Source organism: Oncorhynchus mykiss, chromosome 9 (assembly GCF_057628025.1).
Source record: "Oncorhynchus mykiss isolate SJ-2025 chromosome 9, ASM5762802v1, whole genome shotgun sequence".
Taxonomy (NCBI): Eukaryota; Metazoa; Chordata; class Actinopteri; order Salmoniformes; family Salmonidae; genus Oncorhynchus; species Oncorhynchus mykiss.
In genome coordinates, this window is record NC_143030.1 from 49,619,286 (window position 1) to 49,646,059 (window position 26,774).

Genomic DNA, 26,774 nt, shown 5'->3' on the forward strand with positions numbered 1-26,774 from the left:
TCTTTTGGCTTACTGTACTAATAATAGAATAGAACACATTTGTCCCTCCATGTTTCTCAGCTCAGATCTTTTCCCTGACAACTTTCCAGCTTGTTTGTTCTCCTCCGCAGCAAAAGGCTCGTCTTTGAGTGCCAAAAATGGCCTTCCAACAAAGGCAGGATGTTACTTAATGCTAGCTAGCGTCAACGTGTCATTAGCTCTTTCTCTTAGAAAACTTTCCTTTGAAAGCACCAAGTTAATCAAAGCTCAGTCTAAAAGTATGTTTTAGCAGTTATTTGCTGAATTAATTAGTAAGTGACTTGTAAAGTAAAGTCGTTATTCATGTGTCTCGAGTTTGAGACGAGGGGAGTTGAAATGTGTAATGTGTTGTATGCAGTATGTATGCTGCATCGACTTGTCATGGCTATTTAATTACAGTCCTCGAGGGCCATAGCCCTGCTGCTTTTCACTGTTTCCTTCTAATCAAGGACTGATTCAGACCTGGGACCTGAGGTAAATCAAGGCTACACAGTGCACTATGACAGGTCTAAGTCCCCTCCCTCTCTATTCTCCCTGGTCAGATCACCCTGATGGGCACGCCCATCCTCCGGCAGGAGAACGCGCTGCACTCCAGTGACGTGGCCATGTTCGAGGGCCACTCCTGCAGCCGTGAGCCCTGCCACAACGGGGGTCGCTGCAACCCCCTGCTGGAGAGCTATGAGTGTGTGTGCCTCCTCGGCTTCACAGGCACACACTGTCAGAACAGTAAGCGAACAACGATCCTGAACTCAATGCAACGTTTTGTCAGTAATATCGACGTCATGCTAGTCTTAGTGTCCCCCTCTTGAAGGTTAGAGTTTCCCCTCTGTTTTATCATTTTCACATGTACGCACACAGACAGACATACATGCTACACACACACGTGCATACTACACACACATACACTTCACCATTCCCATTAACCTTGGCCGTATGCCCTACTGTCACTTCAAACCATAAGTGCATGAACGCTCATCCCATCACCATTGCCTGACTCTACTTAAAGGAGCCATGTTTTCCTATTGATTCATGTGATCATGTTCAATGTTCGTCTTCCTCCTTGTCCTCTTCCTCGCAGCCATCTTCGAGAAGTCCGCCGGGGAAACGGAGTCCATCGCCTTTGACGGCCGGACATTCATTGAGTACCACAACGCCGTCACCAAGAGGTAAAGTAGAGGCCATCTTGTCCATCAATTCTAATGCTAATGGCCTCCGATGCTAGTGCTAATTGGGTTGAGCGAAATTGCCTCCGATGTTAACACTAACCGGAAGTTGCGAAATGGCTAATGGCCTCCCCATTCATATTCCACTGCAGTAAGTGGTGGTGACAGGGTTGATTATCCCAGGCCCATTAGAGGCTCCGTAGTGAACCGGGCGTTAGCTAATAGTTCAACCACTTCCCCTGCACTGTCTCTGGTTTTGACTGAATTTCGGTAATTAGCGGCACGGCGAACAATTACGGCATCGCCCCGAGCACCCCCCTCGCCCTCTGTGCGCCGAGGCGGACTGAGCCGACACACACTTATATACACACACACACACACACACACCATGTCATACTATACCAGCATGGCATCCTCATAGGCTTTTGTTAAAATGGGGTTCAATTTAATCTTCTTTTAGACTTACAGTATGTGTGACTGTGTCCTTCAAATTAGCAGTCCTAAAGTGTCTGTGGCAATTTTTAAAGACACACCAGCCTAAACAGGAATAGCCGGATGCTGTAGGTGTAAATGGTTTCTATACTGGGTGTGGAAGAGAAAAATGTTTCCTGCCTTCCAGGCGGCCACTTATACATTTGGTCCTCTACCATCCTTCCACATCTTCCATGCTGGCACACCCGCCTGCAGGTTGGCACGCATGAAATGTTTGTGATGAGGAACCTGAAAAGACATGGAACATAAGGCTGCCCATCCAGATCCTTCACAAGTGTTCGCACAACATTCCAAGGCGTGAAAATGGGAGAAACCGACAGTTAATTTGTGGTCTTATGAGCACACACACACGGAGCACATGTGCATGCACGCGCGCACACAGGGCGCATCGTGAGAGAGAATTTTAAGATCTGTCTTTATCCCCTGTCTGTTGTCCTCGTTAAGGCTGTCAGATGTCTGTGCTGCAGTCCATCTGTCCGTCTGTCTTCTTCTGTCTCTTGTCTGTCCGTCTCAAATGAGTGTTCCTTGTCTGTCCTTCTGCTGCACTCAAGCCAACTGACCAATGAGATTCCGGAGTAAGTACGCTCAAATGAGTCCCCAACATTCCCAGGTTTAGTCAAAGCCAGACTAACCTAACTAATACAAAGCCAGACTAACCTAACTAATACAAAGCCAGACTAATACATTACGATAGTTAACACAAAGTGACAGATAATATCTTTATGTTCCGTCTATGTCATCTTCATCACCTTCCTCTATGCAGATCGCTATCATGTGTATAATATTTAAATAGGCCTACAGGATTTTACCTTCAAACTCCATGCCCATAATTGGATTAGATTTGTTTTTTCTCATTCCAAATTCCTCATCACACTCCAGTCTAAATGAACGCATGACTGCATGAATCCACAGAAAGCAGGTGCTATACTGTATGCATGGTTGTAACTACATTCGCCACGACCAGAAATGTATCCACGCACCTTATATTGGATGGTATTAACTGTCATGTTGAAATGAACGAGACCCCTTCTTAACTGCAAGATTATGGACCAACATGTTTCCCCTTCCTCAGTCCCGCATCGATTCTTTAACTGACTCCTCTTGGGTAACAATTTGATTTTAGTTTGTTATTAGTTTCCTCTTCGCTGTTCTTAGCTTGGTAAGTAACCTCCTGAAAGAACAACAGAAAGCAGGGAAGTTGGATTTAGGTTGATTTATGCCAAGCAGATTCACCAGATAATTCGATATACAGATTCAAGCCCCTGTCATTTCCGCTTAATCCAATTTCCAACTGTAATTAGGAATAATTATTGAGTCGTCGGCGGCGGCGGAGAAGGACGACTGTCGTGTTAATCAAGGAGTTATTTCTTCTTTGAAAAATGATTTCAAAGAAAGACCTCAAATTGAGGCCGAGAGGGCATCGATATCCGTTAGGGCGATGATCGTGGTCCTTCCAGCTGGACTGGCCAGAGCTTTATTAGTTGTCACTTCCTGTAAGGGTGAAGGGTGCGATTAGCGGCCAATCTAGGCCAAACCAGAGCTTGCCGGCACTCTCTCTCCGAGCGAGTGGCATCGATTCAACATTATCTGGTGTTGGAACAGGGATTAATGAGTGAATTAACAAATGAATGAATGAATTCCTCAGAGGAACGTTATTACAACGTGATTACAACACACAGACCACCACTGTCACCCTGGGCTAATGTTGCTGTTACTATTTACAGCAGCCAAGATCAGTCTTCATTGGCTGATGCCTCCTCTTTTGAAACCTTGGGTCGATTCTCTCACGCATCATTATTGGAGCAACCAATGATATAGGGCTCCTCTCTGGTAATACGATATTTGACCCCATTTTTGTTGATTACCCAATGTTTCTAATTTGGTGCTTCCTTCACTCAAGAAGGCTACACACACACACACACACGACACTGTCATCGGATTCAGTAATAGTAGTAGTAGTGGAAAATGTTATTATCCCTAAGGGGAAATTGGTTTTGCAGCCAAATTATTTTAAAAATCATTACATTGTTGCCCAACCACTCCCCTTAAGACACGTCTTGGGCATTGACTTAGAGTCTGAGTGGTGGTGTGGTCATCCTCCTCTGAGGACCTCATTATGTTGCTGTTGCTTCTGAACCGTGATCGCAATGGATCTGCAGTACTGTATCTCTGATCACAGTAAAGCTCCTAGTACTTCGTAGTATATCCATACTACCATATTACTTGGAATGTAGTAATGCATTGGGCATGCATTTTAAGCAGTATGCTAGAATGGTCCTGCTTTCCCAGCTCTCGAGCAAATATCTTGCTCAGTTCGCCACGTCTCCTTGTCTACGAAGCTCCTCTCTATGCTGGGGTGACGATGCGTCACCCTGTAAGGGTCCTCATGGGTCCTCTTCTCGCCCCCCTTTCTTGCGCTTATCGCATGCCCTTACATTCTCTCCCCTGCTCCCTTAAAGTCCAGAGTCACTGGAGAACCCGTCAGAGCAAAGGTGAGTGTCCCCTGCAGCCTGGAGCCTGTAACCAGCGCTGTCCAACCAACCGCTAGCATGCTGCCTCCCCACCCATCCCCACCCACCTGACACAACCACCCGCAGGCTGCAACCTAACCTCTCACAGCCCAAATAAACAGTAGTGGAGAATTACCCATAGAAACAGTATTGGAGAGCCACACTATTCAATACTCTGGGCCCCCATAGAGAGAAGTGTTAAAGGGCCACACTAATCTGTACACTGCGCCCCATAGAGAAAGCATTGGAGGGCCACGCTACTCTATAAACTGGGCCACTTATAGAGACAGTATTCTATGGCCCTACTTATTTATTTGTTATTCTGGATCCCCATTAGCTGTTGCAATGGCACCCAGGGTCTATTAAGACAGAGTAGCTCAGTGGTACCAATAATCTACAGCACTAGCAGCCAAAACAGCATCCAGCCTCGCTATACAATGTTCTCCGTAGAAGCCTAGCAATGCTCTATTTACTACTGCCATCTAGAGGTGATGGGGTGCATAGCATTCTGAGCCCTTTTATTTTGATTTACTTCAATCAATGAGGAATAAAATACGCATTATTAATCCAGTAAATAAACCACCTTGATAGCATTTAAAATACCTGCCTTGTTTCACATGCTATCCTTAATTAATTTCAAACTTTGTCCCTGCAGGGTCCAACGCATAATAAGTCTAGTATAGTATATCCTTATTTTGATGACCGTGGCCTTATTATTCCTGACAATCCATCCTGCTGAGGTTTTATTGAACCATGTCCCTAGGCTATTGCCATAGAAGTTTGATGTGTAACACTATGGCTTTGCCAGAAAAGATTTCCTTTATTTTATTTAACTAGGCAAGTCAGTTAAGAACAAATTCTTTACAATGACAGCCTAGGAACAGTGGGTTAACTGCCTTGTTCAGGGGCAGAATGACAGATTTTTTACCTGGTCAGCTCAGGGATTCGCATCCTTTCGGTTACTGGTCCAACGCTCTAACCACGAGGCTACCTGCCGCCCTTTATAGTGCACTACTTTTGACCACGGTCCATATAGGGCTCTGTTCAAAAGTAGTGCACTATATAGGGAATAGGGTGCCATTTCGGACACAGCTTATGATTTATTTGGGGCCCCTGGGTACTGTGAAGGTTAGACCTAGGGAAAGGAGTCCAAATATTGTATGCGTTTTTTTCTACTGACCGTTTGTGTCCAGTGGGTTTCTATGACCATTAATTCATTAGTCACTCTGTTTTGTTTGTGCTCCAGTGATTTTTTTTTTTAGAATGGAACGGTTTCCCTTGGAAGTCTTAAACCCAAATGTGGTTGCGGTGTATTAAGAGACGCATCCAATTCTACTTTGCACTCCTTCCTCTCTGCTGGGTCGAATACTGTACATGTGTCAAACCCCTGTTGGCCATACCTGAGCAGAAACCAAATTAGAAACATTAATTAAACAATCAGTCCAATCTCTTCACTCCTGTTAGCTCATTGGCAGTAGCCTCGTTTTTGGCCTGATGACATAATCAAATCCAACTTTATTTAAAGTGGATCGATTTAGACGTAGTCTGCTGTCATTTTCTCTTTACCTCTCCTCATGTCCTGTGTATAACCCCCTGTGCTCCCATGAGCCTCTCTGTCTGTTTGCTGTGCTGACTCGTTTCGTGTACGTGTCATGTCTGTCTCGTGTGATCTGTGTCTTGTGTTCCCGTGTCATTATGTTCTGTGTTGTGTGCTCTCTATCCTCTGTGTGCTTTGCCTGTGTTTGTCTCCGTTTTTTGTTTAAGATCCTTTTGAAAACTGTGAAAGTAGTTGAGCCTAGTCGGCATCACAATACATTACAGCGATACCGATTGGTGACACACACACACACACACAGGGGGAACAGTGGAGAACAAAGGAGCTATTTTTAAAAATAGCATCCCTTCAGGAGTGTTTGTGTTTGAGGTCTGTACCAAATGGAGCTGTGTGTGTGTGTGTGTGTGTGTGTGTGTGTGTGTGTGTGTGTGTGTGTGTGTGTGTGTGTGTGTGTGGGCACGCGTGCATGAATGTGTTCCTGTGTGTGTGAGCGAGTGCATGAACGTGTGTGTGTGTGAGCGAGTGCATGAACGTGTGTGTGTGTGCAAACCACCCCAGCTCCAGTCAGGCTTTGAGCAGCGGCCCCACTCTCCCAGAGCAGACACAGCTGTGACAGTGACACAGAGCACTCCTCCATAGGACAAGCCAGGATGTCCCCAGGTCTCCACCCCTGTCCCCAGATCCCTGACTCCCCCGTAGCACTGGCAGTCCAGAGACTATGATCAAACAGCACTTCAGACAGCTAGCTCCAACCCCCCCTGCATCCTGCCCCCCCCCCTCCCCCCTCCCCACAACAACCACCACCTCACAGGAAGAAGAGAGGAGAGCTACTGCACAGTTATCCCAGGAGAGAGAGAGAGAGAGAGAGAGAGAGAGAAAGAGAGGGAAAGAGAGCTGGAAATACCCAGAGTGAAGGGAAAACATCATAGCTGATCCAATATAGTCTTTACCTAATCTTCCTTTCACTGTCATCGTCTCCTCTGCCCCATAGGCAGCGGCAGGTTAAAGAACCTTAGAGGTTTCCCACCATGACCCTGGCAAGTGCTTTCAGATCAATAGTCATGAAGGAATCTAGACAAGGAATTAGGATGCCAGTAGTGTTTCAGGACAGAGCCATCACCGGCCACTATCATTTTGGATGCACCCTGTCACTATCAACCCTGAGTCACCTCAGCCAGTATGCAAACGTGCAAATGTCACGATCACCTAACGTCCTCTTCACTTCACTAACATAAATCATTGTAACTGTCCTCCCCCTCCCCCGCAGTGAGAAAGCCCTGCTGGTGAACAAGTTTGAACTGAGCATTAAGACCGAGGCCACTCAGGGCCTGGTGCTGTGGAGTGGTAAGGGCGTGGAGCGATCTGACTACATCGCCCTGGCGGTGGTGGACGGCCGTGTGCAGATGACCTACGACCTGGGCTCCAAGCCTGTGGTGCTGCGCTCGACGGTCCGCATCAACACCAACCGCTGGATCCACATCAAGGCCAGCAGGTAAGACGGTGTCGAACATGACCGCGTGGTTTACTCATGAACGTTGTTGTTGTTGAAGTGTAGGATAGCCTGTATTGGTAAAATGTTGTATTAGGGTCAAATCCACACTTGACTTGAAAAGTGAACATTTGACTTAAGTGTAAGTTCTGTGGTTCACCCCTAAATGAATATTCATGTTAGTAATAATTGAGTTATAGAAAAGGACCAAAGAGTGGAACAAAGTTTGTGAAAAGTTACAGAGTGTTACAAACCATACACAGCATACAGAGTGTATGGTTTTCATATTCGCCTTCAATTTCAGTCTGCTTGTAAGCAAACCGACAAGCTAGCTTTTGGTTAGCTTTAATGCCACAGCATTTAAAAGAAAAATCCTCTCAAAATATATATATTTTTAAATTTTCATTAGTCCACTGATAATACCGTCCCAAATATTCATTTTTCCTTTAAGTCTGAGGTCATGTGTTATGAATGTTATTACTTTGTCTGACATCTCTTCTGCTAGAAACACACTGAGTGCTGCCTACCCGCATCGTCCCATGACGTAACTGCTTACTTACCACATAGTGGAGATTTGATTCCTTTGAATCCATGGAAGTTGGTCTCTGTAATTGACAGACTGCTAAGTGACTGTCTGTGTCTGAAATGGCACCCTATTCACTATAAAGTACACTACTTTTCTGGTCAAAACTTTTATAGGGAATAGGGTGCCATTTGGGATGGATTTCTCTCTCCCATACCCTCAATCAACTGCTAAGCACACAATCATCAGAGCAGTGAAGACTTGATTACTCTCATTGAAGTCTTGATGTCTGCTACATGCCAGTTGAAGTGGAATTTAAAATGATGTAGCAGACAGGCTGTAAACAAATGTTCTCCCCCTATCTCCTGTTTCTCTCCCCCTGCCTATATCTATCCCCTCTCTCGCTCTACCTCCCCCTTCTCTCTCACTCCCCTCCCTCTACCTCTCTTTCTCCATCTTCCTCGTCCTCCCCCTCTCTTAGAGCACTTAGGGACGGCTCTCTCCAGGTGGGCAACGAGGCAGCGGTCACAGGGTCGTCGCCCCTGGCAGCCACTCAGCTGGACACAGACGGAGCCCTCTGGTTGGGTAGGTCCACTAACGAGCTTGCGTGTTGGGGTTTACACACGCAGACAGACAGAAACACAGACACACTCCTCTGGTCTGGTTCTGAATATATCAAAGAGGTCAGACAATAAAATGTTTTTTTTTAGTGAGGAAATGCTTACCAGAGCACTTCCAGCATTCCTCTGACAGTGTATAGAACATGGAATAGCGATGTTAAAGTGTGGCAGAAATGAGGAATGTAATGGATGATGGAGAGCTCACTGGGCATGCAAAGAATTGGTCTGAAATGTGACACAGATGATTGTCCCTCTCTATTCAGGTGTATTAAACGGTCTGACTAAACTCAAAGGTTCTCCGCTCTCGGGAATTTGAAACGACTAAAGTCGTCCCGTTGTCTTTTTGAGTACAATTTGGCCCTGAACTTCGCTCAGAGAAATGGCTTCCGAGAGAGCACCCGCTGTGTCTAGATGGAACGTTCTGAGGAAATAGGGAAAAAACGACTTTCAAATGCATGTGGTCGTGCAGTGTGGTGGGAAGGTGTATGTTTGAGCGAGGAGAGCCATGACACACATACACACACTATCTCTCTCACTCACTCACTCACACACACACACACACAAACTCACAGGCACACGCTAATGACACAGCACACAAGTGCACTGCTGTGGCTCCAAACAGGTGCTGAGCACACCCCGCGGCTAGAATACATTATCCTTTCAGCAGGCCGTACATCAAGCGGCTGCTCTCTTAAATCCCCCTCTTTCACCGCTCATCATTAATTCATCTGTAACTCGCATGAAATTAGCCCTGTCGATCCCCGATTCAGAGGCACGCAATCCGATTAGAGGGGACAGAGAGAAGAGAGGGAAGGTGGGAAAGAGCTCGACGGAGAGGCAAACTCGCGGCGCAGCGGATTAAACGAGGAGCAGGAGAGCAGGTAGAAAGAGGGAATGAGCGAGAGAGAGTAATACAGGTGACCTATCAGAAGGACGACTCCCCTTGAAAATGAAAGTGAGGTAAGTTCCAGTGATTGTGCTAGAGCACTCCTCCAGAGAGAACCACCTGTTTGCTGTCCCTGTTCACCAGAGCTACTTGTGTCTTTCTCTCTTCATCTACTGCCAGTGTCAACATCACAGATCCTCACATCACACAGCAGTCAGTTACCCTTTGTGGCATGAAACAAGTTCACTTGTAGGGAGATGTAAGGGATGTGACCTGTGTGTGTGTGTGTGTGTGTGTGTGTGTTTGTCTCTCCGTGCACCTCAGACACGGTGGGTCTCTTTTCATTAGTTCTAAATCTCTCCCCTCCCCCATCCTTCTTATTCTCACAGGTGGCTTGGAGGAGTTGGCTGTGGCCCGGAGACTGCCTAAGGCCTACAGCACAGGTTTTGTGGGCTGTGTAAAGGATGTCGCGGTGGACGGCGTGGAGCTCCACCTGGTGGAGGACGCCCTGAACAGCCCCAAAATATTACACTGTTCCGCCTCTGGCACAGCCGCCACGGCCAAAAAATAGCCTGGCTAAAATCACTCCCTCCATAAACGCCATGTCTACTGCTGTAATTATTTTATATTTTTGTATACTTTTCATTGCTTTTTATATTGAAAATAAAAAGAATACGTTGTTTTAATTTTTTTTTTTTTATATATATATTTTTTTGTTTTCTGCGCCTCCTGTTCATTCATTATCCCCGCCCTGAAACGCAGGTGTACATACCGTACATATACGCGTACTTTTGTGTGACGTCGCGAGACAAGTGTAAGCTGTATTCATTGTGTTGTTTTGTTGTTTTAAAACAAACATGAACAAAACCTCTCCCTCGCTCATTACTTGAACACTGGTGAATCACATTGGTGCTCTCTATTATTTCCTTGTCTTGATGCCATATCATTCACTACCACACAACACAGCCTATAGAAATACATACAAACATTCCCCTGTGAGATAAATGCAGTCGAGACACACTGCTGTTTCCTTGGTCATTGTCATTAGAGCACACTGTTACAAAAGGGTTTTTTAAATCATTTTGCGACGGAAAATGAAAAGGGGCATGTTTTATTGGGCGTGTCTGTTTTCTTCCGTTTTGTGCCTAATGAACAGGACAATGGTATCCTAGAAGCATCTGCTTGTAACTAGTAGGGCTGCTCAGAACGAACTTCTGAAACCGCTTAATCAAACTCCTCAAACAGCGCAAATGCTCTACATTGCCTCTCAATCAACGACTTGAGTTTTGAAATGATTCGCAAACCCCCAGAGCGGAACAAAAACAAAGTGCCCTGCATTCAAGGACAACACACATATCATTCCACAACATGCATCAATCAAGAAATGTAATAATAATTGAATTAAATAAATGTAATAAATATAGACTATATAAATACCTGAGACTGTGAATATGTAAGATTGGTTCTCTTCTCAAGAATTGTGAATCTCATGTATTGTGCTTTCTATTTTACAATCAGGATGACCATTAGTTGCATGCAGTTTCTGCAGTGTTGGTTTTGTTTTGTTTTGGTTTCACTGTGTTGCCGGCCAAGTGGATTGATTACCTGTCGCAAACACGCGTTGTGTTTTACAAAACGGTTCAACTATCTGGTTCCACTGAGCTAGGATAACTATTTAATTTTGGTGGGGTCCTTTTTTGAGCACTTGTTTTTCTATTGGAGTTTGTTTTGCTGGACTTGGAATGGCTCAAAAGGACAGGTTGTTGTTGTTACCGCAACTGGCCTGGTGGGAGTGCTATAAGCTCAGGCTGAAGAGAGGACCGACCAAGAGGAAGAAGCGAGATACTGTATCATACCATAGGAGACAATAGGACCCTCAAATGCTCAGTCATGGAATGTTCAGTAGTCAATGAAATTCTTCAGTCTTTCAAACTTCAAAGTCCATTTTTTGATCAAATTGGAATGAAGACTGGGTTATACTTTCTCTTGCATTAAGAGTGATCCATCTCTTGCTGTTGGAAAAGTGATAATGTGATGAGTTGGGACATTTGGCAGCAAAATGAGGAAAAAAATAGCAAACATAATCGCAATTACTAATAAACGTACTTATGCATGGGTTTGTATTGTCGAGATGAATTCTGTAACATCCAAAAACTCATAATGCAATGCAAAAACTAAACTGCAATGACTGACATAAACCCACTCTGTTTTGATATATAAGATACTTGGCAATATTATAAGAGAAAACAAATGCTTGTTCAAGGTTGAGTATCAGTGGTATTGTATTAGTTTGTTTAAGTTCTTCATTATTTTCCCCCCGCGATACAAAAACGGCCATTTTGTACAGCCCTGAAATTTGTAAGTGAAAATTTTGCAATGTGTAAAACTGTAGAGGTTATGTTTTTAGTGCTATACACTGGAAATAAGTCTGACTTGTCTGTTCACTACACACAATAATGATGTTCCTATGTCAATGAGGAGGGGAAGAGCATCGAAGTATATGGCTTTTGAGTGTAATCAAGGACTAGTGTCCATTCCAAGACCAGGAACCCTGGGTGTGTGTGTGTACACCACTGTATTTACATGTTGTATTACTGTTGAATTTGACCTATTCCAGTAGTAGTTCATGAGCAGTGGGTTCCTGTGTTAGTGGCACTCAGAAGACAAGTGGCGCAGGCTCAAGAGTGAGACGACACAATCTAATGTCGGGGTGGTAAAAACTATCTATGAATTGCCTTAAAACAGGTCAGCGGCCTACAGGTTGACAAAGTCATTGTCCATACTGTTCTGTGCTCTTACTTTGGCCAGCATACTAGCCTCATCATCTTCATGTAAATTAATACATAATAATTATATTAATAATTCTCATACAAATCCTCAGAGGGACGCACAAATGGTCGACCTCTGGCTTTACATAAAATATACTATTTACTGTTTAAATCTATTTTCTGTTCCTTATTTATGTCTTCATGTGGATTCCGTCTGGCCTCTGTAAACTACTGTTTGATTGAGACACTCCTGAAGGGCAGTGCACTGAGTAAGAGTGGCATGACCTGATCATTACTAACTTTATTACCTTTGTCTTGTGTTCCTACCACCATGAAATAAAGTGTCAAACAAACAGACCCGACTCTGTCACCTGTCTCCGTGGAATGAATCCCCTTCCAGTTGAATGAAATAATGATTACTTAACACCATCGTAAGCAATGCACACCGGCATTACCTAAACACGGACCGATTCCTACTGTTCACAGTAAGTCAATAAGGACAAAATGTGTTTACTCGTGCGTATTAGTGTTATTCGTTCTCCACAAACTTTAGGTAGTTTTCTCTTGGCTGGTTTAATTATATAAAGTATACAAGTTTCTGTGCAGAATGAATTTATACACATACACAATTCAACTATAGTGAAATAAGTATTTACAAGTATACCCTCACAGATAATCATGGGTTCAAGACAACTAATATAAAGATGGAATGTTAATGTGATGCCATTCTCATTCAACTCAAAGCCTCTAGCCAGCCAGTGCTAAGAACATTTCAAGATGAGTTATTATTAAACATTTTTTTTTTTTTTTTTTTTTACCTTTATTTAACCAGGCAAGTCAGTTAAGAACAAATTCTTATTTTCAATGACGGCCTGGGAACAGTGGGTTAACTGCCTGTTCAGGGGCAGAACGACAGATTTGTACCTTGTCAGCTCGGGGGTTTGAACTCGCAACCTTCCGGTTACTAGTCCAACGCTCTAACCACTAGGCTACCCTGCCGCCCCACTAGGCTACCCTGCTGGGGAATACAGTTTTAAAGTAACTGCCCAGGGCAGTTTTATTTTTTTATTTCTGTGATGGAATGGTGTGGGCGTACCCCAACAACAGAATGGGGTGTTGGCGGATACGGTCATTAAAAATATTCACGCGAGTAGACTGCTGATTGGCCAGCTCATTCTCCTTTAGACCGCTGATTGGCCAGCTCATCCTTCTCAGGGAGATGACATCATGTTCTATGAGGAAATAGCAAGCATTTTTTAAATGGTCTGTTTGAGATACAAGTTTGAGGTGTTTTTTTTGTATTGTTTTATCTCCAATTTATGCTCTGACCACTTGAGTCGTTCCATGTCATTTCAGCAAGCCATGACACCCACTATCTCAGATTGTTCTAAAAAAAATCTGTAGTTAGAAACAGATAGGATTGCCATTCCTGAAACATTATTTCATTTACGTTTTATTTTATCTCTGAAAAATAAAGCTAATTGATATTCATTTATACAATTCAGTAAATATATTACCCAACATCCAATTTGGACCAAACTTCTTTCAACCAATGAGTAAGACATAAGGAATCACAGACAATTTCAAAAGCCACCTACAGATGCCTCACACCACATGCCAATCCCACCCCAACAGCCAGTATATAGTATCAGTTCACTATGTTTGACAAGTAGTATGAAGCTGTGGCTTGGAGTATTGCTTCTCCATACTCATTGGTCAGAAGAATTTTGGTCCAAAACAGATGTTGGGTACTATATTTATTGAATATGATCTGAATCCTATAAATTAAAATGGCCAATTTGGGTGCAATCAATTAGCTTAATTTATCAGAGATCAAATTATATTTCAACAAAATAATGTTTCAGAAATGCTAATCGTATTTGTTACTAACTACAGAAACAATTTCAGAACAATCTGGGATGGTGGGGGTCGAAATCCTCTTTCTTGTGGTTTTCTAGATAGAACGACACACACACACACATAGGACGAGTCAACATTATTTGGATACAAGTTAACAAAATACTTTTAACAGTGAGATTTTCACTGAGCAGTTACTTTCAATTATATTTTTTACAAAGGTCAAAGTGGATTTATGAATTATGCAACAATGCCAGGCCTTTTCCAACTGAAAGGTCATCAGCAGATCTTCAGAGCAGCAGAGGAGAGGCGGCTAGCCTGGAGAAAAAAACGGCATCCATGAGCTTTTCTCATGACTTATATCTGCAAAAATACAAACGCACTGGGTTTGATTTCTGCGGCCCAATGTGAAATAATGATGAAGTGATCGGAGCTTGGATGAGAGGGCTCTTTTCTTTTGGGAAGGGGGGTTACTAGCTAGGCCCTGGTTGGCTGCAATAAAGGCTCTATTTTTCTGTTCATAACAAGGCCCTAGCTGTCCTGCTCCATAGGATTCGATGTGAGTCCCCTTTGTTTCTCTTCCTGGGATTTTATTTTGGACCAGAGGACTCTTAAGTCTTCGGGCGAAAATGTCAAAAGGTCAGCCTGGAACCAATCACCTCGGGACAGAGAGGGAACAGAGAGTGAGAGGACACTAAACAGGGTCTTCTTTTTCGGTTTTGGCCTGGTTCTAGGGAACCGTTTTATGCTGCTGAACACTGAGCTTGAGTCAGCATACACAGTCACCCCATCCCAGGTTGTGTCCAAATCCCTTTTCATGCAATAGTTTGCTCTCCTTTTTAACTAGTTTGTTGTCCTTTTTAGAGGTTGTGTTCCAATCCCTTTTCATGGACTAGTTTTCTGTCATTTTTATAGGTTGTGTCCCATTTGTTGTTCACACTCTCCTACAGTGCACTTGGAAAGTGTCCAGACGCCTTGACTTCATCCACATTTTGTTACGTTACAGCCTTAATCTAAAATGGATTAAATATTTTTTTCCCCTCATCAATTTCCTCATAACACCCCATAATAACAAAGCAAGAACAGTTTTTGGACATTTTAGCAAATGTATGAAAAATGAATTAAGTATTGAGACGCTTTGCTCCTCCATACCGCTCAGGACCTCAGACTGGGCCGAAGGTTCACCTTCCAACAGGACAACGACCCTAAGCACACAGCCAAGACAAGACAGGAGTGGCTTCGGGACAAGTCTCTGAATGTCCTTGGGTGGCCCAGCCAGAGCCCGGACTTGAACCCGATCGAACATGTCTGGAGAGACCTGAAAACAGCTGTGCAGCAACACTCCCCATCCAACCTGACAGAGCTTGAGAAGATCTGCAGAGAATAATGGGATAAACTCCCCAAATACACGTGTGCCAAACTTGTAGCGTCATACCCAAAAAGACTTGAGGCTGTTTCACCTGTCCTTGTGATTGTCTCCACCCCCTCCAGGTGTTGCTGATTTTCCCCAGTGTATTTATCCCTGTGTTTCCTGTCTCTCTGTGCCAGTTCGTCTTGTATGTTTCCAAGTCAACCAGCGGTTTTCCCGTTTTCCTGCTTTTTGAATTCTCCTTTTTCTAGTCCTCCTGGTTTTGACACTTGCCTGTTCTGGACTTTGTACCTGCCTGCCTGACCATTCTGCCTGCCTTGACCACAAGCCTGTTTGCCACTCTGTACCTCCTTGACTCTGATCTGGTTTTGACCTTTTTGCCTGTCCATGACCATGCTCTTGCCTACCCCTATGGATTAATAAACATTGTAAGACTTCAACCATCTGCCTCCTGTGTCTGCATCTGGGTCTCACCTTGTGCCTAGATAGAAAATGCAACAAAAAATGTTTTTTCTCCATGGCAAGGTTATTATAGTAAATGACAACTGAAATAAAAATAAAACTCAATTGGAAAAACTATTTAGTAAACTGAATAAAAAATATATATTTTTTAACTATACTGAAACTATTATCTTTGACTGCAAAATGAACAAAAATATTTTAATTTTTTTTTTTTTAATTCTTTCTAAACTTTGGTCAAAAATCAAATGGGTAAATACTTTCGGGTAAATACTGCCAGTAGATGCCGATGTTTCAAATAGGCCTACGTTGTGAATCACTAGCTATCCCTAGCTAACAGGGAATAAATCAGAGGGTGAGTCCAGAGCGTGACTGGGCCAAGCTAGAACAGCTTGAGAAGTTGCTGGAGCCGTTCGCAATGCACACCAACCGACTTCAAAATGACAGCAAGTCACTGTCTGGTGTGGTGCTCTGCCTTCTCAACCTTGAGGCACACTTACAGTCAACTACTGTTGCAAAACAGATTGCACAGGTCCTCCTGAAGTCACTGCATGAGTGCTTCACATGCATACTGAATCCTCTGGCAGCCAACTTCGATCCAACCCCTGCAGCTGATTGCCTGATGGACCAAAGTGTGTCTCTGGCACTTCGCTCAACGGAGATCGAGCCATTGATGAGGGAAGCAGAGTATTTTGTACTTCAGCAAATCAGAGAGTACAGCCATGGAGCAGCAGGACCCCAGGAAGATGCCACGACAGTGAATCCAGCAAGCATCTCGACCACAATGCTTCAGAAATATAGCATCCTCGCATCAAAGTTTATGTCTGAGGTCGCTGTCCAGCCGGAAGGTCAACCTTGGCAAGGCAATAAGTGCCCTGTGTAAGCTGCGACAATACCTGGAAGAGGTGAAGGGGGGCATGTTTACCGCATCACCTCTTCAGTTCTGGCAGGCAAGGATGGCTTTTTATCCAAAGCTGTGCCATGTGGCACTGGATCTGGTTTCTGCCCCTGCATCCCAAGTGTTAGTGGAGAGAATATTCTCTGCTTGTGGACAACTGTCATCAGTCTTGAGAAACCAAACGACCACCTCTCTGGAACGCAGTCTTCTTGAAGATAAACCAGATAATCTTGTTTGGTTGAACAGAAACACACACAAACACACAAGTTGGCTGTGAACTGATAGATTTGTGAAGATGGGTTGTATTGCTTATGTTTTTGCTGGTGTTGCAGCCCCCGTTTGTGATACACGTTTAATATTACATAAACATAACATGACGAATGTGCCATGACGTCATTGTTTTTTCCTTTCTCTTTCTGTCAGATAAAGATTGATAAAGGTAGTTGATTCTTCTTACATATTTATGATTTTTATCATTATGTAAATGCTTAAAATTTCACAAAAAGTGACATCAGCTGATGAAAATTATTTCATAGAACAAAACGTATAAGAACCTAAGCCTGTATTTACCACAGACCTTATTTTCAGCGTTTATCGAAAAACCCTATAAAAACTCCGTTCATTTTCCCATAGGCTTTGCTCTACGAGCTATGGCGGAGTTAGTGCCTACAAAAACATGTAATTACTAGTCGAGTTAATATATACCATTTAACAGACACTTTTATCCAAAGCAATGTATACATCTTACATATGGGTGGCCCCAGCAGGAATCAAACCCACATCCTTTGGCATTGCAAGCACCATGCTCATTCCAACTTAGCCATACAGGACCACATTACAGTTGCACTACAGTGGCCCGGCAGGTCAAACTTTATCAGTGCAAAGCAAATCCATAGAGAAAAAGCCCTGTGGGTATTGCATAACCCCATACCCCGGCAGATTAAATTCTGCTGATAACCACACAGCCTGATGACGTCAATACTGCAGAAATGGAAGCACCTCTGTTCTGACCCATCGCCTTGATAGTGATTTGCGATTTTGAATGCGAATTGAATGCAGCATCTGTGGGACATACAGTATAGACAGGTGTGTGCCTTTCCAAATCATGTCCAATCAATTGAATTGACCACAGGCGGACTCCAACCAAGTTATAGAAACATCTCAAGGATGATCAATGGAAACAGGATGCACCTGAGCTCTATTTCCAATCACATAGCAAAGGGTCTGAATAAATAAATACGTTTTTTCTGTTTATTTTTTATTTTTAATACATTTGCAAAAATGTCTAAAATCCGGTTATCGCTTTGTCATTTTGTGATATTGTGTGTAGATTGCTGAGGAAATCTGCCCAGACCCACATGCTCAAACCCATCCCTAGTGGCCTTAATTTGCAGCCAACCAATTCGTTTTTCTCGGTCGCCCATGCTATTTCAATGTTTCAATAATAAATCATTAGATTTTCACATTGTGTTAATGATGGCAGATTGCTTGATTTGCAGGTTTTTACTATACGTCTCTCCCTCTCTGCAACCTACAATTTGCGTTCATGGAAAGATGACGTGAACGGAGGCAAGAATATTTAAATAGATTTGCCATTATCCTCCTTTGCGAGACCATAGCGGAGCAAAACATTTCATAATGACGTCCATTAATTGCATTGCTGCTATAAATAACAGGGAGTTCGCGGATGACTATTTTCTAATCAAGACATGTGTAATCATGTAGACCTATTTTAATGCGAAAATTGGCAGTAGCCCATTTTTGTAGCCAACCAATGAGTTTTTCTCGGTCGCCCATGCTATTTCAACATTTCAATAATAAATCATTAGATTTTCACATTGTTTTAATGATGGCGGATTGCTTGATTTCCAGGGTTTTACTATACGTTTTTCAAGGCTACACTCTCCTTCTCTCTCTCTGCAACAGTCTAGGATCTGGGAATAATGGTCATTTCAATTATTTATCCATTGATTGTATTCTTGGATAATATAATGTATAAATGTAGACCAAGGTATGTCTTTGTCATGCCTCATCTGAGCAGGATCAGATGGTGACAGGGGTCTCATCAGGGTCAGGCAGCCAGGGAAGACCAGTCTGTGATGGAGCTGAGGTGAATTTTTGCAGAAACAACACTATATTTTCTCTGTGCTGCAAACACTGGACAAGCAACAAGCTTTAAAGATTCAAACTATTTTAAGGCAGTCTGACAAACAGTTGATTTCCAAACGGTATCAAGGGTTGACAGAGACTTTTCCCGATGTCACACACCATGTAAAACAAAAATATGAGGTAGACCTAGGAAACGCTATTGATGATGGTGAATGGATACAGACATAAATTACTGCAGTTGAATTCCATAAAATGTACTGTACTATATGCCAGTGAAAATGAATATCATGCACACAGAAATGTAATTCCCCTGCTGGAGGTGTAAAACTGTCACACTCTGACCTTAGTGTTCTTTGTTTTCCTTGTTATTTTGGTTAGGTCAGGGTGTGACATGGGTGATGTATGTGTTTTGTCTTGTCTATGGGTTTTGTATGTTTATGGGGCTGTTTCCTTTCTAGGTGTTTATGTAAGTCTATGGTTGCCTAGATTGGTTCTCAATTAGAGGCAGGTGCTTTTCGTTGTCTCTGATTGGGAACCATATTTAGGCAGCCATGTTCTTTGGGTATTTTGTGGGTGGTTGTGCTATATGGGACTGTTTCGTTGCCAGTTCACTTTGTTGTTTTGTATTTGTGTTCATGTTGAGTTTTCATATTAAATACCATGGACACTTACCACGCCGCATATTGGTCCAATCCTTGTTTCACCTCTTCAGAGGAAGAGGAGGAAATCTGCCGTGACAGAACCACCCACCAAAACAGGACCAAGCAGCGTGGTGACAGGCAGCGGCAGGAGGAGCAGCGCAATCAGGACTATTGAACTTGGGAGGAGAAACTGGATGGAGATGGACCCTGGACGCAGCCGGGGGAATATCGCCGCCCCAAGGCAGAGCTGGAGGCAGCCAAAGCGGCGAGGCGGCAGTTTGAAGAGGCAGCACGGAAGCAGGGCTGGAAGCCTGAGAGGCAGCCCCAAAAATGTATTGGGGGAGGGCACACGGGGAGTGTGGCTAAGGCAGGTAGGAGACCTGCGCCAGCTTTCTGTGCTTACCGGAGTGAGTGCGTGAGAGAGAGTGCTTTGTACTGGTCAGGCACCGTGTTATACGGTGGAGCGCACGGTGTCCCCAGTATGCGTGCTTAGCCCGGTGCGGCACATCCCAGCTCCTCGTATCGGCCGGGCTAGGTTGAGCATTGAGCCAGGTGCCATGAAGCCGGCTTTACGCATCTGGTCTCCAGTGCGTCTCCTCGGGCCAGCGTACATGGCACCAGCCTTACGCATGGTGTCCCCGGTTCGCTTTCAGCCGAGTACGGCCTATTCCACCTCGCCACACTGGTCAGGCTACGGGGAGCATTCAACCAGGTAAGGTTGGGCAGGCTCGGTGCTCGAGACCTCCAGTACGCCTTCTTGAGCCGGTGTATCCGGTGCCATCTCCACGCACCAGCCCTCCGGTGGCAGCCCCCCGCACCAGGCTTCCTGTGCGTGTCCAGAGCCCAGTACTCCCTGTTCCTCCTCCTCGCACTCGCCCTGAGGTGCGTGTCCTTGGCCCAGTACCACCAGTGCCGGCACCATGCACCAGGCCTACAGTGCGCCTCATCTGTCCAGCGCTGCCAGAGCCTTCCTCCTGTCCTGAGCCGCCAGAGTCGCCAGTCTTGAAGGAGCCGCCAGAGTTGCCAGTCTGCAAGGAGCCGCCAGTCTGCAAGGAGCCGCCAGAGTCGCCAGTCTGCAAGGAGCCGCCAGAGCCGCCAGTCTGCAAGGAGCCACCAGTCTGCAAGGAGCCGCCAGTCTGCCAGGTTCCGCCAGAGCCGCCATTCAGCCAGGATCCTAGCATTTATACCCTCTAAGAAATGCATTGCCATTAATTGGAAGGTTGGCTATCCTCCCACAATGGATGAAAGAAATGTCAAATTAAATATCAATAGATTAAGGGTATACTGTGTAACTTCCGTAAGGTCTGTCTGCATTATATGGAATACAGTATGACAAACAGAGTCTGTATTGAAAACATGCCCACATCAGGGGAGATACCTATTTAGGTAATCCCTAGCTGCTGGGCTGCTCAGTCCTGGCCCTGGGGCTCTGCCGTACTGTTGGTTGACACTCTGGGCTTGGCCTAACACACCTGAAACCAATAATACATGTTTCACTAAGATCCTAAAGCTGAGTGGGGTGTGTTGGGTTGGGGTACTGCAGGGCCGTGGACCCCTAGGGGCAGGACTGGGTGACCCAGCTAGATTGTGTACAAGTAAAAAGAGCTCTGCAGTACTATTAGGCCTATGATATGAATTATATGGAGGGTGTACTGTTTCTGTGTGTTAATGTGTAGGTATGTATGTGTGTTTTTATAAAATGTTTGTTTTCCAAACCTTTCCTTGACATATAAAAATATGTTGTTGAGTTATTGACTAGACTGGTGGGGGTTGGGCGTGCAGGTGACTCAGGCTGTCTGGCTGAAATATGATATAGAGGATGTCTTAATAAAGACAATGAAAAGTATTTGTACTTTATTTGTAAGAGTTGTTCATTTGTTAGGCTATTGATTAAAGGTGCAACACAAGATAATATTGATTATTGAATTATCAATGATCTAGTTCAGTCTTATCAATCACTTAAACATATTTAATAATGATCTCTTAACTAGCTTGATGACTGGCCATTTTTGCTGATTTTATGTTGCTCTAAATAGAGAAGGCTAGAAGGGTCATGGATGCCCCCAAAAATGGGAGGAACCCCAGACACCCCATCAAGTTACCCCCCCACTTCTAAAACTAAAGTTGCGCCCCTGGAATAGACTAAAAGTGTGTAGTTTATGTTTAAGCTGCAGGGACCGCGTGGTACAATGAATATGACTGTGGGTTTTGGAGGCGGGGTGTGCTGCGATAACTTGCCTTTGGAGTTGAACATTGTTCAATAAACGCCCTCCTGAGTGCACGCTGTCCAACAGCGACACGGCGAAGACGTAAAGGGAACGTTCACTTTATTTGACTTTCCCTTCTCATTCGAAGACAGCTTTCTAAGACTGCTATGACGTCTCGCAGGTAAGACGGGTTTTATCGAAAACCATGGAACGAACCGGGAATAGTCCTTTCACCCATTATAAACAGCGTTTCATGACTTATCACAGGACATGTTTGGGACCTTCCGCTTACGAGCAAAAGTACTATGCATTTTCTCCGACTCTTTAAAACGCACGAAGCCCACAATGGTTGCTTCAATTAGGGGTATTTTTCGCTTTGGCGGCATCTTGTAGCCTATTTGTGTGACAAAAGTTATTTAATGTGAGTTCTGAGTTGGAATAAAACTGTCATTGGCAATTAGGTGGAATACGCTATTACTTTCGTCTGATCATTTTACGCTTGTAAGCTATGGGACATCGCTAAACTAATGTGCCGTTGAATAATAGATTGATATAAAAGCGACTGTTCATTGGGTGGATGGGTCTTCTTTAAACGAGGGTCTTATTTGCTCTAGCCCCAGTGCGCTCGCTCTCTCTCTCTCTCTCTCTCTGCTGTGTAGGAAATGGGCAGAAGTTGGCCTTTGATATCAAGGTGCATGGTTTGGCTTTTGCAGAGTGCTCTGTATTTGTCGTTGGAATGCAACAAAGTTGTTCAATTATTAACTGAAATGTGTCCCCTCATATCTTATTAATGTCAGTAAATAAGACATGTTTAAATGTACCCAGTGGGCACGCACTGGTTGATCAACGTTGGAATAGATGTTTAGTTGATTTCTGTGTCCAGTGGGTAGTGTCAGTCGCCTCATAAGAAAATGCTAAAATAATCAATGTAGCCACCATAGATCTGATTCTCAGACTTGCTTTCAATGAGAATGATAGATCTATAACTCACATTTCTATGTTAATTTGGTCAGGTCGCCAGAGATCTGTATAATGATGAGATGCTCATGTCTCATGCCTTAACAATGGGAGTTGTTATCCCAAAGGCAGGAAGGCAGGCGACAAGCTTCGGTCCAAAATGAACTCATAGAAACGCGTTGGGCAATTTTTTTTTTTTTTACAGATTCTGGCAAGAGTGAAACCTCTCTTCTCTTCCTCTCAGGGGTCGCCCCAAAAAGCTGCCCACTGGGCCTTTTAACTGTAGTACAACCACTTAAGTGCCACAACTGTAGGATGTATTTGAGTTCAGCAAAGGCTGTTCGTTGCAATATCAATCAAGACATTTTTGTTACATTTTCTGTACAAGGTCAAACCATCATAACATATGTATATTATGCTTTTTGGGGGAAGTGTGTAACTTTACTCATAAATCTACTTCTGTGTGGTTATGTTATGCTTAGAGAGAGCCAAACCGAGAGCCCTATCTCTACCCAAAATCTGTCCACCCTAAGCAGATCCTTAATTATTAAGCAGGTGAGAATTTGTTTGTATGTGGAGCAATAAGAGTGACAAATTTAGTCAAGATAAACATTAATTGCTATTTTGATATTTGAGGCTTATTCTAATAGAAGTGAAATTCGAGACTGTATATGCATATTCATGAGGCTAGAATATCATCTCACTCTGCATTGAATACCCCTCATCAAATATTACCCAAATTATTCAATTAGGTGTATGCACCAATCCAAAGAGAGGAATAGGCAGAAGCTTGAAAGCCCGCCGTTCTGCTCTGTGGACAACAAATCCCATTGTTTGGGCGGAGACATTATATCGTCATTATATGCGTATCTCTGGTAATGCCTTTGTTGACATCTAGTCTACAGGTGGGCAGTTGCATATACCTGCAAGCCGAATTGGCCCACAGTACACAAAATAACATTCATAAACATCAAACATTTGACAAAATACGAAACAAACCATGAGGTTTGTGTTTGTAACCAGTTGTACCGTAATATAATAACTGTAAAAAAGTGGAGGGGGGTATAGGGCTATTTTGGATTGATACAGATGAAGGCATCGGGAAGTCGATTTGAGATTTACCCACAAATGTTGTCTTGGGCAGTATTTTCCAATGTTCTGCTGAGTCTGTGGACGAAGAGATGTTTATTATGAATAGTATGGACTCAAAATGCACCATGTCAGCAATCCTACGGGTTGACAGTGTACATAGACACCCCTATAAGAGTACGCTCTGAGTGAGAGAGATGCATCACATCAAAGTTTCCAAAAGCGGGATTGCCACGGTATGGTAGAAGTAAAGCTGTGCAAACAAATTCATGGATGTTAGATAACAACAATGTCATTTAGCAATGCAGTCATTGTGAGAAAATGCAAATGCTTATGTTTCTGTTCTTTGACAAAGTGCATCATTAATACTGCCTGGATGTGGTGTTAGATTCGGTGCATTTATTCTGGCAGTTGATATAGGCAGAGGGGCTTCCATCATCTAAGTAATGGTAGGGGAAACACTAGTAGTATTGAATTGGAGTTAGTTGGTTATAGGTTGTCACGATATAGTATCATATTATTTTGATACTGGTATTTTCCATGGCAAAAAAAAGGAAAACATTAGGCAGACCAACCTTCATAGTCCTTTATAGCTTGGAAAATAAGCAAGGGGACTGAGTAACATTAGGACAGTTTTTCTCAAGAAATGGAAGTCTGCTTCATGTTTTGTGAAAACATAATGCTGGTATCGTGATAACCTAGTTGGTTAGTGGGTGTTTTTCCATCCTTTGTCATCAGTTCTGTTTAGTGTGAGGCTCAGTACTTCCTGCTCCTGTGAGCCACAGGATAACAGTTTCTGACACAGTCATCTGAACAATAGCCTGGGCGCCATCTTGGAAAGACCGAACTTACCATTTAGCAGTCAAAACTTTTGAGTCTCAGTTTTCACTTCAGATCAACCAATAGTTATCGTGTTCCTCCTCTATTACGTTTTGTTATGAAATGCAAAGTAGTTCGTGACATTGAGTTCAATGAACGGTATCATTTTCAGTAAGGCACATCCCAAACGTTCTAAAACCGGTGCTGTATATTTTATTTAACCTTTATTTCATCAGGGAGTCATACTGAGACCAATGTCTCTTTTTTTAAAAATCTTATTTTTTTTATTTTTACAGATGAGCCCTGATCTCTAGAAAATACACATATGAAAATATACAGAGAGTGTACAGAACATTAGGAACACATTCCTAATATTGCGTTGCACCCACTTTTGCCCTAAAAACAGCCTCAATTCGTCGGGGCATGGACTCTATAAAGGTGTCAAAAGCATTCCACATGGATGCTGGCCCATATTGACTCCAATGCTTCCCACAATTGTGTCAAGTTGGCTGGGTGTCCTTTGGGTGGTGGACCATTCTTGATACACACAGGAAACTGTTGATCGTGAAAAACCCAGCAGCGTTGCAGTTCCTGGTACCTACCATACCCTGTTCAAATGCACTTAAATATTTAGTCTTGCTCATTCACCCTCTAAATGGCACACATGCAAAATCCTTGTCTTGATTGTCTCAAGACTTAAACATCTTTCTTTTAACATGTCTCTAGCCTTCATCTACACTGATTGGAGTGGATTTAACAGGTGACATCAATAAAGAATCATAGCATTCACCTGTATTCACCTGGTCAGTCTGTGTCATGGAAAGAGCAGGTGTTCCTAATGTTTTGTCAAACAGTATAAATACTCAATGCAAGCAGAAAGAAAAATAAACACATTCATCAGTAAGCTCAATCAGCTTTCTGAATTGCCCTAGAAGCACCAGAAAATCAAATGTAAGTACATTTTGAAGATCGTTTCACAAATAAGGTGCAAGAAAGGTAAATCAGCTTTTAGTTAACACAGTAGAGACCGAAGGAATTTCCAGAGTTAGCCACCTCGGAGACTGATTGTGGTAACTCATAAATCTAAAGTTTAGTAATGATAGGTACTGTGGGAGTTTTTGTAAAAGTTTTTTTTGTTATACATGAAAAAATAGCTATGTATTAACCTACGTGACTTCAGAGGGCCAACCAACTTTCTGGTAGATGATGCAGTGATGAGTACTAAAACTGTCGCCTGTAATAAAGCACAGTGAACCGCATCTAATGGCTTTATTGAAGTGGTAGCTGTTTTGAACTGCATGGATCACCATTGCGGTGGAATACAGACTCGCTTTATGGTGCACTCCAATTGTATTGTACTTGAGAAGTCAGCCTAGGCTACTGCTCAAATGTTGCTGTAATAGACCTACATATTTGTCCTCTGCATGGTGTTTTGTTGCAGGTTTAGTTTTTTGGCTCCTCATTGTCAGTCTTTAAAAACTGAAGCCAGACTGCAACATTTTAGTGGTCTAGCTCGGACTGTGGCATGTGTGTGTACACTCTCCCTCTGCTGCGCGCTGTAAACGGGAGACACGAAAGCGACGCAATTGAAGTTGAATTCACCGATACGAGCGCATCAGGCTGTAATTTCAGAAAGTAGATTACTCAACTATTGACTCATTTATTCTTGTTTGTGTGTCCTATTAAGCCCGTGGGCCTTGTGTTTGATATGTGTGCTGGCCTATTAGCCACGTTCTGACTGGATTTTGATTTGGTTTATTAGGATCCCCATTAGCCAGTGGCGACAGCTAGTATTACTGGGGTCTTACGTATAACGAGAAATGAATTACAGACAAAAGACTTTACCATTTACATACATTTAAAAACATTAACATGTAGCGTGTGTGTGCATCTATCAGTTATACATACATGTCAGTACACACACATGTACATGTACTAATAGTTGATTGTATTGACATTTCCAGCCTTAGTTAAAATTGTCCGTTTTTTTTGTTCAAAATGATTGAAACTCAAAACGGTGCATCCTGAATGGGTGGAGGCAGCAAACAATGTACCAGGTCAGCTGTGATTTACAACCTGATAGCAATGTGTTTTGGACTACCAATAAATGTATTGGTGAATTATATTGTTGTTTACCTTTATTTAACTAGGCAAATCAGTTAAGAACAAATTCTTATTTTCAATGACGGAACAGTGGGTTAACTGCCTGTTCAGGGGCAGAACGACAGATTTGTACCTTGTCAGCTCGGGGATTTGAACTTGCAACCTTCCGGTTATTAGTCCAACACTCTAACCACTAGGCTACCATGCATTGAACTGTATTCATCTATTATACCAACAAATGC

The 26,774-nt window shown here is 43.3% G+C and overlaps 2 protein-coding genes and 1 pseudogene across 15 annotated transcripts in view; all 3 read left to right on the plus strand.

Annotated features, from left to right (window-relative positions):
- The window catches only part of agrn (agrin), a 269,273-nt gene extending 256,896 nt beyond the window's left edge, over window positions 1-12,377 (plus strand). For 7 of the 11 annotated variants that reach the window (XM_090184407.1, XM_090184408.1, XM_090184411.1 and 4 more), the window contains 7 exons: window positions 561-744; window positions 1,097-1,184; window positions 2,225-2,248; window positions 4,133-4,165; window positions 7,006-7,230; window positions 8,232-8,335; window positions 9,646-12,377. In XM_090184407.1, the coding sequence (XP_090040533.1) occupies window positions 561-744; window positions 1,097-1,184; window positions 2,225-2,248; window positions 4,133-4,165; window positions 7,006-7,230; window positions 8,232-8,335; window positions 9,646-9,827 (840 nt within the window). In that variant the 3' untranslated portion in view covers window positions 9,828-12,377. The remainder of the gene's footprint in view (window positions 1-560; window positions 745-1,096; window positions 1,185-2,224; window positions 2,249-4,132; window positions 4,166-7,005; window positions 7,231-8,231; window positions 8,336-9,645) is intronic. The other 4 variants (XM_036988114.2, XM_036988111.2, XM_090184406.1 and 1 more) reach the window with 1 other exon arrangement.
- Window positions 12,378-15,957: 3,580 nt separating this feature from the next.
- Window positions 15,958-16,884, plus strand: LOC149981240 (uncharacterized; annotated as a pseudogene).
- A 4,617-nt stretch (window positions 16,885-21,501) lies between these two features.
- Window positions 21,502-26,774, plus strand: part of LOC110532179 (tyrosine-protein phosphatase non-receptor type 11) — a 58,682-nt gene continuing 53,409 nt past the window's right edge. For 3 of the 4 annotated variants that reach the window (XM_021615849.3, XM_021615850.3, XM_090184412.1), the window contains exon 1: window positions 21,502-21,745. In XM_021615849.3, coding sequence (XP_021471524.2) covers window positions 21,732-21,745 — 14 coding nt within the window. In that variant the 5' untranslated portion in view covers window positions 21,502-21,731. Of the gene's footprint in view, window positions 21,746-25,291; window positions 25,381-26,774 lie in introns of those variants that run through there. The other variant, XM_021615851.3, reaches the window with a different exon arrangement.